Below are 13,647 nucleotides of genomic sequence, written 5' to 3'. Positions count from 1 at the left end.
CCCTCCTGGACATACATGTTGCGAACAGAAAAAAGAAATACATGTATGTGACGAAAAAGTTATACTACTTACCATATAATTATAATAAACTTCCTAGCATAGTAAATCTTTTCAAAGCACCTACCACATTTGAAGTAAACTCTTTTTAAATTAGTTGGGAAAAAATTTTTGCACACAATCAATTGCAATTTTTATTTATCTTCTCTCTATTTTTTAGTTACCTATCTTTTACATATATCAAGTAATATATCATATGTGAGTAATCAAAATACTTTTTGAATACAAAATATATTGCAACTAAACACATACTTACTCGACTCTGCTCGGTTCACCTGAAAGAAAGTAATAACCATAGACATAAACATAACACAGCATTCATCATGAGTTGCCATTCCTTGTCTTATATTTCTTTTTATCGCTTTATATCTAATCCTAAAATCATCTTTTATCCTTAATCTTTATTGCCAATTCACAAAACAATAAAAATGAACATTTATTTAACATTTTCAACCGACTTTAACAAGAAGTTTCTCAATTTAGTTCTATGTTTTTTTTATGTTGGTTACAAAACCCTGTCAATTCTAAACCGATTTGGAAAATACTTAAAGATTGGTCTCATAGAAATTTATTCAAAATAGTTTCACCAGTTTAGTTTTTAGATAAAAATATAAAATTTATATATATAAATATAATTTTTTGTCAGAAATGAAGCTGGTTATTTTTGTGGGACATAATCTTAAATTATAATTTGACATATATATAAACAATTTACAAGAAAATTAATAAAAAAATGAACATATTACAACTAATCTTTTATAACTGTAAACATGTGCTCTTTAAATGGCTTCTAATATTAAATTATGAAAGTACAAAATATTTGTTACGAGTCATAAGATAAAATCATAATGTATCTATGTCCATCACGCACATTTTCTTTACTTTATTATACTACTCTTACACATATACATACACACACTTATACACACACACACACACACACACACACACACATACACACACACACACACACACACACACACACACACACACACGCGCACGAACACGCACACACACACACGCATGCACGCACGCACACACGCACATACACGCACATACACACACACACACACACACACACACACACAATCCACTGCTGAACATAACTCTCACCCTTTTTAGAGGAACGCTGCTGTCCATCTCTCGCTTTCACCTCTCACGCTTCCACCTCAGTCGCCCACGGAAAAGGAAGGGGTGCTCTGTTCTATGCCAGGACCACACGGACTATTTTGTATTTTAACGGAAAATGTCTGTAACAAGATTGAGTAGTTTAGCGACGATTGTAATCGTACTGAATACCTTAATTAATCAAATTACTTATATTATTAAAATTCCTGTTTAAAATATGACTGCCACATTGCCATCATTAGCAACAGCAATGGATAATTGTAACGGAAATATGTTGTTATCCAATTATTTTTTCTAATTATTTTAATTGAATTATAATTCACACTTTTACGCTACTACGGCCACTTTTAAACAAACAAGCGATGCTTATTTTAATTTAAAAGTTAATTAAAGGTTAAATATAAAATATAAATAACGAAGCAATTCTTATTAAAAAAATATTTTAAGATATTTCTGACCTTAAATGATAACCACTCATTTCTGTGAAGAAGTTTGTTCTAATTAGAAATTTCGAGATCCTAAAATTATAAAAAAGTCTTAATAAAACTTTAAAACCTAACCCATAAAAATATGTTTGTATGTATTTGAGCTACCAGTAATGTCAGAACATTCGTATATAATTTGTAAGTATTGTACTTAACTAAAAAAATAAACTGGAAATATAGAGATGGATTTTACATCCTTGGAATATGAAAAATGAGACTGAAAAGACCAATAGAGTTACAAACATAAAAGTAAGTAAGTAGCCAATTAGTATATTTTGGACAGGGCTGACCAAGGATATGGTAGTATTGAAGATTCTGGAGAAAGCTCTTAAGAACAACATTAAAATGACAAAATAATTACTAATAGTTGGAATTGGATATTTTATTTATAAAATCAATTTCATTTAACAAAATTTCAATATTGTATGTCTCTAATTACATTTCTCAATATTTTATTACAACTTAACATTGAGCTTATATAGCATTAAATATGATTATGGTATTTTTATTTTAGTAATACCGAGTGATAGCGGTAGGCTCTAATACGTTGGATTAGAGTCGATGTTAGAACATGCTCAACAAATTGTCGGCAAGTTAAGTGTTATATTTACTATAACATCAACAACCGACTATACTCTTAAGGATTATAGTCGTAAGCTTATTCGTTTATTATTTCTTTTTGAGTAACCTAAAAGAAAATAACAATGTAGTTATATTTAGGTTTCAATACGAAAACTGTTTTAAGAAAGAGCTTAGTTGTTTGACGAAACTTTCCAAATTTGTAAGTATAACATTTCTTTTAATAGTAACCAGATAATATGTGTTTAAGTATCAGTGAAAAAGTTTCAAAGTTTTTAATTTTGTTCCAAAATAAATTTTGTTAAATTATTTTATTATTATATATATATATATATATATATATATATATATATATATATATATATATATATATATATATATATATATATATATATATATATATATATATATATATATATATATATATATATATATATATATATATATATATATATATATATATATATCTTTTAATAATAAAAGAACAGCTCAAGGTCTATTTTTGCAACTGTTAGGTCTAGTTATATACAGTACACAGTAATTTCAATTAGGGACGACTGTATGACAATCTACAAACAGATATATGGTTGCCATCAAATTGACAGCGCTTGTGTGGATACGTATTCAATTACATTCATCCTCAGGGTGTATTATTTAATATATTATTTAGATGAATAATAAGCAAAGCAAAGGCTAAACTGTAAGTAAGTAGTTTATTTCAATAGATTTTTTTTATACAACTTAGAATGGCAAACAAGCTGACGGTCCACCTGATAGAAAAAAAGTGGTAACTATCGCCTATAGACATGAGCAGTACCATGGACATAAAAGAGTATACTGTTTTACCCACGATACCCCCCATGCGTTGCTATTCCTTAAGACTCAGATGTTATTCCTCCAGTAAATTCACGCCATATTCCATACCGAAACACAGCCATGCAAACACAACTGCTTTACGGTTGAAACACGAATGGAACAAAGGTAATCGACTTTTGTACTTCTGTACGAAATCGGTAATAAATTGATAAATTTTTGATTATGTAGTATTATTTATAATACTTTATACTTCATTCCACTGCCTTTATTATACACGTGACTGGTTTCGAAACCTCAACCTTTCTAATCCTCAGGCGTATTTATAATGAAGTTGATTGTGATTGAGATGTAATAAAGTCCCATCATAAAAATACAATAAACAGTGAAATATAATAGATTTTTTATTTGTACAACTATTGGACATCAGCAGACTATATGATGTACATATGTTTTATGATTATATTATACATATTTTTATTATATAGTTGTTAAAAGTGCCCGTAACCGGCGAGCGCGAATAAAAATATTGATGGAAGTGAAAAAAGCGAAAGAGATTTATTTGACTCAAAGCATTTGGCGTTCCATTGTTTCTGCCTACCCTAATGGGAGACAGGCGTAATAGATATGTATATATGTCTGTATTTTATGGTCGTCATAATAATAATATTATTACAGGTCGATTAATTCTATTAAAATAACAAATTATAGCAATTTAATAAACGAATATAAGTAGTGACCTGCCTCGACTATGTGTGAGTGCAATTTACTAATAAAGAAAATGAGATTTAATTAGGATGTAGTTAATTATTGACACTCAAACCTTGCGTAAAAAATATCTAAATAACAGTAAAATGATTATCAAAATCTATTGCGTGATTTATAAAAACTACAATAAACGTCGACAACGGTTTCTTTTTATACTATTTAAAAAAGACAAAAAAAAAAACAATTAGTTTGACTAGTATTTTGATAAATAAAGGAATAAAACGCATATATGTAGTAATGAAGAGATTATATGTAGGTATATAGAAAAATATTCGCTGTGTAGTTCCAGCATAGAATAGGCTACCCTTTTCTATCCCGTGGGTGTCGTAAGAGGCAACTGAAGGAACTTAATGGTCGAGGGATGGGTAGCAACATTCTAAGCCAGTAATTCCAGCACGCCAAGCGTGGCAACTACTGGCAACTTCCCTTATGAGGAAGGCCTATGTTGAGCAGAGGATAGTTAACGGTTAATATAATAATAATATAGAAAAAAAGGGTTTTATCATGACAAGTAAACCTTATCTATTGTAAAAAGAACTGTAAAAATCGGTTCTAAATTACTGAAGATATTGAATAACATACATATATAAAAATATAGATGAATTATTCTCAATTTACTGAAAATGCTTACAATTAAGTGCCTAATAGTATATAGAAGTGATATACAAAAATAAAAGATCACTTTAGCCAGTTCGATTACTTTAAGCTGCATTATAGTTCTTAAGTCACTGACCCAAGGTTCACTATGTTCAGCCTATAATATCAAGATAAATGAGAAAGAAAGAAAAAAATTAATAAATATATCTCAATATCGCAAACAGATCAAGATAAATACCCACATCTCGAACGGTTTATTGCTGTTATAAGGTATAAATAATCAAATACATTGTATTAATATAATGTCTAAATTATGATAGCTGAAGTTTATCGTATATATTTATTATGAACAAATGAATGTGTCAACTTACACTCATATATAGCTTTATTTATAATTAGTCTTCATATTACGTTAGTTTAATTATTTGCAGCCAGGATTATTAATAATAAAGAATCTAATTTTATTGATAAGATATAATAATACACCTAGATTTTTATTCGTTTTCTATATAGGTAAATGTTATTATATTATTCATAAATATTGATTTCAAAAGCCGTTTATAACCAATAAATGTATTTCAATCTTACTATTTCATCTAAAACCTATTACATGATAATATTAAAATTGATATTAAAGCAACAACATATATAGGAATATTAGTTTTTTTTTTTAGATTTTGTATCCATGTGTTACTAACTTATAACTCACAATGTACCAAGTTGAGCATAACAAACTTATTTTAAACTTCAGAAGACTTTAATACTACAATACATAAAATATATTTTATTAAACTAGAAAAAAAAATATAGCCATGGGTAAGAAGGCATCATCCTGTAAGCTAATTTGAAGTGCTATATGAAATTTTCCATGGAACAGTTACTCGGCTGTGGTAGCCAGCAGAACAACTACTTAGAGAAATAGAAATACAATTGTAGCGAATAAACACAGATAGGTGTCAGTAATGAAAGTAGGACTTATCAGTACTTATGTTTCATTAAATAATTCTATCTACTTTTAGTAATATTACAGTGTAAAAATAGTATCTATATAGACAAAGTGTTGTTTAATTAGACTGAAATATTTTTCATTTTCTCGGGCCTCCGAAATGTCTTGGGAAACTGATGATGCGTTCACAAATAAATCGTATTCATTTTTTGGACCGGTGGGTATGGTGTTGTCCGAAGAAAATGGTTTAGACAACAATCTCTCTGTAAAGGTGGTCTTAAGCGTGTTCCTCGGAGTGTGCATGGTTCTGAGCATCGTTGGAAACGTATGCACATGTGCAGTCATCGCACGAGATCGCACCATGAGAACCATTACTAATTGTTACCTGTTCAACCTGGCCATTACAGATCTGCTTATGGCATTCTTCGTTCCCATGGAAATTTACTTGATATGGATACCAGAAGTCTACCCGCTGGGCGAAGAAGGATGTCGTCTCCACTTTATTCTTTATGACTGGCTGAACAACTGCAGCGTACTCACAATTTCAGCTTTTTCCTTGGAGCGTTACTTAGTGATATCGAAACCTTTCCTTCGTCAAACTTTGTCAGTGAAGTCACGCGTGTACAAAATCGTCGCAATCATCTGGGTTGTATCTTTCGCTTTTTGCATTCCGGACATATTTTATATAGACCTTGTGCAAAAGAAAAAGTTTATTTTTTGTTATGTAACACTACCGGGCCTATTAAGATATTTAATGGCTATGGATTTATTTGTATTCTTTGTGATGCCAATGACTTTTCTTTTTGTGCTGTACGTGTTGATAGCAATCAAACTAAAATCAGCTCATTTAAGACTGAAAAATAGTCCAGTAAATGGCAATTTGAATAGGGATAAAGCTGTAAAAATGTTAGGTGGGTATAATAATTCTTTTTCTCATTTATTGAATAATTATCATTTTAACAAATTTTAGCATACGTATATATAAATTAAGTAATATCAGGTACCATCAAACTAATTAATGATTATTACAGATAGTATGATATCAATAGTAATTAAATTAATATCGACAAGTTATTTTTGCAAAATTGTTTGCTCTTTTATTTTTTGGCATTGAAATATTTTACTATAGTAAATATATTTTATATTTTAAACTTTATTAAACAAAATTACATCAAAATCTATTCAATAGTTTTTGAAAGATACGCAAACAAATACAATCTAATTATAATTTTATTACAGGTATTAGGTATCTAGTACCTACTAAGTAACATTTTAATTAATTGGAAACTTTCTATAGTTACGATATTAGATAGCAGTACTATAGAAATAATAGATATATAGATAGTATAGAAATGTTTGCAGCCTGACGCAGACTTAATAAAAACAATTTATCTTTATAGTTGTAAATATTATATAATCTAATTATTTGCTAATGATAGCGTCAAAACAGTCATGTATCTGCCAACCATTTTCATTGATTTAAAAACAATTTTAATAGGAAACATCTACGCCTTCATATCCTTAAAATAACCTCGTCTCTAACTACTATTCATTTATTCTTTTTGTTTTTTAGTGGTAAAACGAATTGATTTAATAATAAAAAATACTGTCTGATCGAAAAGCATAGCTATTATCAATATATGCAAAAACTATCGACACAAATTTGGGCATAGTTGTAGACCTTTCATTCAGATCTATTTTCAATGTACTTAAATGTTGGAAAATAATGAAAAAGGAACGAAATTCGAATAATTTTTGTGATTCCGGCATTCTATTCCTATCTCTATGACAAATAGTGTTTTTGATTGACATAGATTTTATTATAAAACGAAACATTACACGACACAAACGATTTTCCGCAGCTTTAGTCGCGTGAAGCACTTATTTCCATTTCCATGGAAGTTTCAGAACTCCTTTCTCGGTACTTACTTATGTATTTCTTTATAAGAAGGCTGAGCAGAACTTTGATTCTAATTTGCAGTGATATGTTAGGCAATATTTTTTTTTTATTATGTATCTACATAAATTTAGTCTATCTAGACTAAATTTTTACCCGCTACTTTGTGTGAATGGATTTCAAACGTAAGATAAACATAGACTACTTCTTGATTGTGTACCGAGATAAAACATAATGATACTAGATTTTAAGTTAGACCTTTAGAAATACAACTATGAAAACCGCTTCCAATTTGGTGTAGTAATTTTTGAATGATGTCTGTACAAACAAACATAGAGATATTTTGTTAAATTTCGCCCATGAACAAATAATATCTAGTTATAGTAATTTTAAACTATATGCAATAGAGCCTATTTACGACCTAATTTTGATTCCTACATAAAATTTAGGTAGACACAGATTGCAGATAAAAATTGTTTTATAATAAGAAGATAAGTAATTCAAATTTGATATCTATTATTATATATTATTATGTACTATTTTATTTTTTTCATATGTACGTTGACATATGCAGCATATATCTCTGTTTATAGATTTCACTATCAGTCCTTAAAAGCTTATTGTATATAGGTATCTTAATATATAAAGATCTTGTATCACGATGTTCACTCACGCTAATCTTCGTAGGCGCTCAGTCGATTTTAATGAAATTCTGTTAATGTTTATTTCAACTAGAGAGATAGGGTAGTTTTTATTACGATAAGAAAATATAGACTCTGTAGATAAAAGTAGGGAGCGAAATAACGTTTGCTGGATTAACTATTATATTTTATAAATCAAACTGTATGCAATTTCCTTTGTTCAGTTTTTTTGTTTATGATAAGTAAGTTAATGAAGATATTATATATCCAATCAGTGACATTAATTAATTCTTCTCTTTTCGTAGATAGGCAAATAATTATTTAAAGTTAATTTGAAAAATTAATTCTGGGATAAACAAGATGAAAATATAAAAATACCCAAATAAGGTAAAATACTATAAAATTAAATTAAATAAAAAACGTTCAGTGAAAAAGAAGGAAACTCTCGAAATAAAACACTACATCAAGCTCTTAGGCCAGCCTGGTAATAGCAGACGAATAGCTCCACTTTATTTAAGCGTCTCGTGCCCAGTAGTGGGATGATATTTCTTTTTATGATATTAATGTTAATACCGATGATAATTTATATAAACAGTAGCTTGTCCAATGAAATTGTTTTTTCCTTTTCAGCTGCCGTAGCCGCGTCTTTTTTCTTCTGTTGGTCGCCATATTGTTTACTGAGGTTTATGATGGTATATCCCAAGTTTAGTTATGAAGATTACTATGATGTAAGTTGCATATTTTTTTTTATTTTAACCTTTAGACTGAAAAAGTTATTATGATATAATAATAACTTTAAACAGAATAATACCTTCATATATATCTGCATATACTATTATATATATGTAGATACATGTAGATGTAGTATACATGTATATTGTGTAAGTAATAGAAAATACCACTTCATAAAATAAGACTATTTTGGTTTCTCTTTTAAACTGATTTCAACCCCTCTTTATGATAAACTAAGCTGTTTTCGCAGCTCTGCCTGTGTGATTCGGTAATTAAAATATCTTGTGCATTAAGTTAGAATATTACCTATAGCCGTGTGGTCCCGCCATAGAATAGGGCACCCCTTCCTTGCCCGTGGGTGTCGTAAGTGACAACTGAGGGAGGACGAGGGATGGGCAGCAGCGTCCCTCCTAAAACATCCCTAAAACCTAACTACGGATGCTAATCCGCTTACCAAGCGTAGCAGAAATTAATCAGATATTACATTGGTTTTGACATAAAATTTTATTATAATTATTATATTTATTATAATATTATATTGATTCATATAAGATATAATATATAAGATATAATAAAACATACATTTCAATTATATTATGTGGACATTTGTAATGAACTCGTAGTGACAAATAAATCGAGATTCCGAATATTCATCGCTTTGCCTGACACATTTAATACAAACTTTGCATATTTTTCTTTACTTTCTCTTGAGCTCTCTACATATACTCGTAAATTATTGACCACTAGAGTCTCATTTAAGTAAGTTCACAGGCTCTGGAGCTGATGCAGTTATTTGGGCGTATGAGTAGTATACAAGTATATTTATATTGTATATATATATATATATATATATATATATATATATATATATATATATATATATTGTATTGCTGTTTTGATGTGTAATTTTAATATTATTTTAGAATTTGTAGATCTGCTTTCTACATTGAGATAATTGAAAACGTAACTCTTTTAGTTTGTCTCCTGTCTATCGATAAAACTGTATGATTATACTCCGTATAAATAATATATGTAAATAATATCATTTTCTATCTTATTTCCGAAGTTTGATAAACGAAAATTCTTATAATTGTAATTTATAAAGGTATATAAGAATATTACAAAAAAAGAAAGATATTTATTATAAAACCTTTTAGTATAAAAGTACAAGTGTTTTTTTTTTATAATATCAAAACGTGATTAACTTTACGTTAAGTTCTATTTATTGTAACAGGCTATAGTAGTGAGTAATGACTATTATAGAATACTTTGTTTTTTATGCAGTTCGTATGTACAGATGTCATCTGCCTACTTACTATTCCTTTTCCCAAAATCTCTGAGCCGAACGATATAAGAACTTGAAATTGAAATAACAAAAAAAATGCTACTGCAATTTCGATTGTTCGGATATTTTATGCTAGAATTTATGAAGAGTAAAGCGTCACTCTCCGTTTATGAGCCCGATTTCGATGTGAATTTATTTCTTCGTGCGCAAATAATTCTAGAATCCGGAATTTGTTTTCGTGGTAGAATTGTATTTGTATTTGTAGTTGTGACGGATACTTTTTGTATGATGTATCCAGAATTTAGGTGATAAATAAAACTGTACTAATCAAGATTGTACGTGTTACAAATAAATAAATAACTAGTAGAGAAATGTTAATATACCATTATATATATATATATATATATATATATATATATATATATATATATATATATATATATATATATATATATATATATATATATATATATATATATATATATCAAAATTTGTTAATTTAACGAAAATTTGTTATATCGTCTGATAACATTGTCTACAATATTTGCAGATCTGGAGAATAGTGAATTATTTGTGTTACAATGGCTACGTCTCAACGGTCATAAATCCAATACTATACAGTTTGATGTCACGGAAATTCAGACAAGCATTCAAAGTAAGTACAACTTTAGAACGGGATGCACATAAAAATAAAGCGTTTTGTAATAGGTACATAATCGTAAAATATTTAGAGATCTATCTTTGCATTTTTATAATAAATAAATGTTATACATTCTTTTATTTTTGTGAAATTTAAGACCTACGTTTTAAGCCTCACAAAAATGAAAGAAGAATAATTTTATTTATATAAACCAATATAATAATTTATCATATTATAATATCGTAAGACTAACTGCGGTTGCCAACCCGCCTGTCAAGCGTGGCAAATACTGGCAAAAATTCCCTTATGGGGAAAAATTATGTTCAGTAGTGAACACTTAACGGCTAAAATAATAATATTAATACTACGAGTTTTATAGGTAATCACTAGCAACACGCACTAGTTAAAGACTACACTAATCAACACTAGTCGACGACTACAAAACGACACTAGTCGTTAACTAGTAAGCCAGTGATAATCTTTGGAACTGAAACATAGTCCTATACAGTTGTCCGTATGCAAAAGCTTCTAATCACATAGCGAGCTATGAAAAGGGCTATGCTTGAAGTTTCTTTGCGTGACAGAATCCGAAATGAAGATATCCGCAAAGAACCAAAGTCACCGACATAGAATTTCTATTAATACCTTTAAATTTTCATGTGGGATGTGTTCTACTGAAATTCTAATGAAAATCAAATCACTGTCAAAATAATTTTAAATATTTAATTAATAAAATTGAATTAAAATAATCTAAAAAAATGTTTTCTAAATACAAATGAGTATAAAATTATATAAATAAGTACTTTCAGATAACAGGATTGGAAAAGAGTACGGTTTACGAAAAAAGAGTACAAAACTCAGTAAATGAGTATAGTTGGTCACCTTAATTTAATGTCTATATTTTCATTGCGGCTTGTCACGGAATCTATAAGAGTGTCAAGTTTTTAGCGTTATGAGCGCTTTTAATAATTCCCTCGTATGCATATTTTATACAAATAAAAAAATCATTAATATAAAAAAGAAATGAACCAAAAACTGATATGAATTACAATAAAATTTTAAAAAGAAATTATTTTTTAATTTAATATCAATTATATTTCCATATGACTCATAATATTCTTTTACAAAATTATGTAAGAAAATATCATAATTTAATGCATAATTTTAATTAAATATATTCTATGTATTATCTACCCCGATTTTAGTCTTCGATTGTGCATCTTAGTATTCTTTTTTATATCAATGATGCAGTCAATTGTTTATACTAATACTGATACTACTAATTCTTTTGTACTAATGTATTATACATATATTTATTCTATTTGACGTCTAAGATAAATAGATTGATAAATAGTTTATTCATCTTTACAAGCACATAATTTTGAACTTACAAACGTCACATGAATGCGTAGGTGGTTTTATGTGCCGCAACATAAAAGGGTAACCAACTCAGCATTAAGCCACGGAGTACCGCAGCGCTAATATTTTGTTGGTACCTTGTAAGAAAAATAAAATTCTAACCTCAAACTGTTACCCATTTTCCTCTTGTATTGTTATGTACAGTACCTAACCTATTATATAAGCTTGCGTAAAATTAAGAATGTGTAAAGTGTAGGCATATAAATTACAGTGAAGTGGTGTTTCAAACAGAGCAAGATACCATTAAGAATAATGAGTAGATAGAACTAAGTTTCAAGATCAGATTGTTAAATTTAATTAAATTAGGATGAGTTTTCTGGCATGAGTTAGATCCCTTTATTCGTTCAAGTTGTCAGTTACTTCTTGTTTAGTAAATATTTCATGAAATATCTTGGCGGTTCTAATACGTAAATAGTTATTCAAGAAAAAGATTAATTAACAATACCGTCAATTATGTTGGTTTTGATAGATGTACTTTAGAATTGTTTTGAAATATGTATTTTAGACGACCTTGGTGGACCAGTGGTTTAAGTATATAAAAAATATTTTTTTAACCGAAGTGTGACAACGTCGCAATTATTTGTCAAGTTTTAAAACAATATAATAATTTTCTATGATTGTGACTGATAATTTAGTTCTCTGCTTAAATATTATTATTATATATAATACGTAAATATTAAAATATGATTACATAACGTTTTAAGATGCTACTAAAACCTTAATCAAGTAAAGTATTTTTATTAAACACTCGCTGATTTTTTTAGGATTTGAGGGCAAAAATGTATTTGAAAAATTTCGAAGCAAAATGTGGTGTACTCTTTAGTAGTAGATTTATATATAATATATTCTATAATTAATATTTTAGTTTGTAAGCAGAGCCCTTTTTGAATAATCAGTCAGAAACATTGACAGATAATTGCAATGTTGCCATACTTCAGTAAGCAGAAATTACGGATACTGTTAACACACCAATCGGCCTTTCAGTGATTGCAAGTTCGACCTCGATCAATACAAACATTTTTATTCATGTGTGTATTTGCTTGTACTGGTCTGAGCATTTTCTATGTATAATACGAGTATGTATGTATTTAAAAAAATATTCTTATATAAGTAGTTTATGAATTATCTAGTATTTGTATTCCAAACTCTGCTTAGTTTGAGATTAGATGGCACTATAAAATATCTAATGGTATTAATATTTAAAACACTATGAATTTCTTTGTTAGCAGACACATTTTCTTTTCAGAAAGTTCATAAAGAAGAATATTCTTGACTATATTTTTTATTTCGCTTTCAGGATTTTTTCAAAGGTCAATCTAAAACTAACAGACCACGAATGACTTCAATGCGATGGATGAATTCTGGAGTTTAAAGAAGTTTATTTGGTAGGGGTTTTCTACTCAAATAAGTATTTAAATTAAAACAATATGAGTTTTTTTAAAGATCATGTAACGTATATGTCAGGTTAGACTATTTCCGCCACAATCAAGAACAATGTACAATGCATGCTTATTAAATTATATTTAAACAATAATATTTTTATTTTTTTTAATTATCTCATACAATTATTACTTAAAAATAAAAAAAAAATAACTTCATTTTAAAATTAAGTTAACATTATTTTTTTTTACAAGTATGACTAGAAACTAATAATTAACTA

At 28.3% G+C, this 13,647-nt stretch overlaps 1 protein-coding gene across 1 annotated transcript; it reads left to right on the top strand.

The window, feature by feature from the left end:
- Positions 1–5,280: 5,280 nt before the first annotated feature.
- Positions 5,281–13,490, top strand: LOC113512514 (pyrokinin-1 receptor-like). Its single transcript, XM_052900162.1, has 4 exons — positions 5,281–6,284; positions 8,542–8,639; positions 10,479–10,583; positions 13,285–13,490. The coding sequence occupies exons 1-4, from the start codon at positions 5,534–5,536 to the stop codon at positions 13,357–13,359; spliced, it is 1,029 nt and encodes a 342-aa protein (XP_052756122.1). The 5' UTR covers positions 5,281–5,533; the 3' UTR covers positions 13,360–13,490.
- The last annotated feature ends 157 nt before the right edge of the window (positions 13,491–13,647 follow it).

The sequence above is a fragment of the Galleria mellonella genome, unplaced genomic scaffold (genome assembly GCF_026898425.1).
Source record: "Galleria mellonella isolate WM207_F2 unplaced genomic scaffold, CSIRO_AGI_GalMel_v1 utg64, whole genome shotgun sequence".
NCBI classification, from domain to species: Eukaryota; Metazoa; Arthropoda; class Insecta; order Lepidoptera; family Pyralidae; genus Galleria; species Galleria mellonella.
This window is presented reverse-complemented; position numbering and strand designations above follow the sequence as displayed.

Coding starts and splice junctions, on each gene's coding strand:
- LOC113512514 (XM_052900162.1), top strand. CDS start 5,534: ATGTCTTGGGAAACTGATGATGCGTTCACAAATAAATCGTATTCATTT. Junction 6,285..8,541: donor TAAAGCTGTAAAAATGTTAG/GTGGGTATAATA, acceptor TTTCCTTTTCAG/CTGCCGTAGCCGCGTCTTTT. Junction 8,640..10,478: donor GTTATGAAGATTACTATGAT/GTAAGTTGCATA, acceptor CAATATTTGCAG/ATCTGGAGAATAGTGAATTA.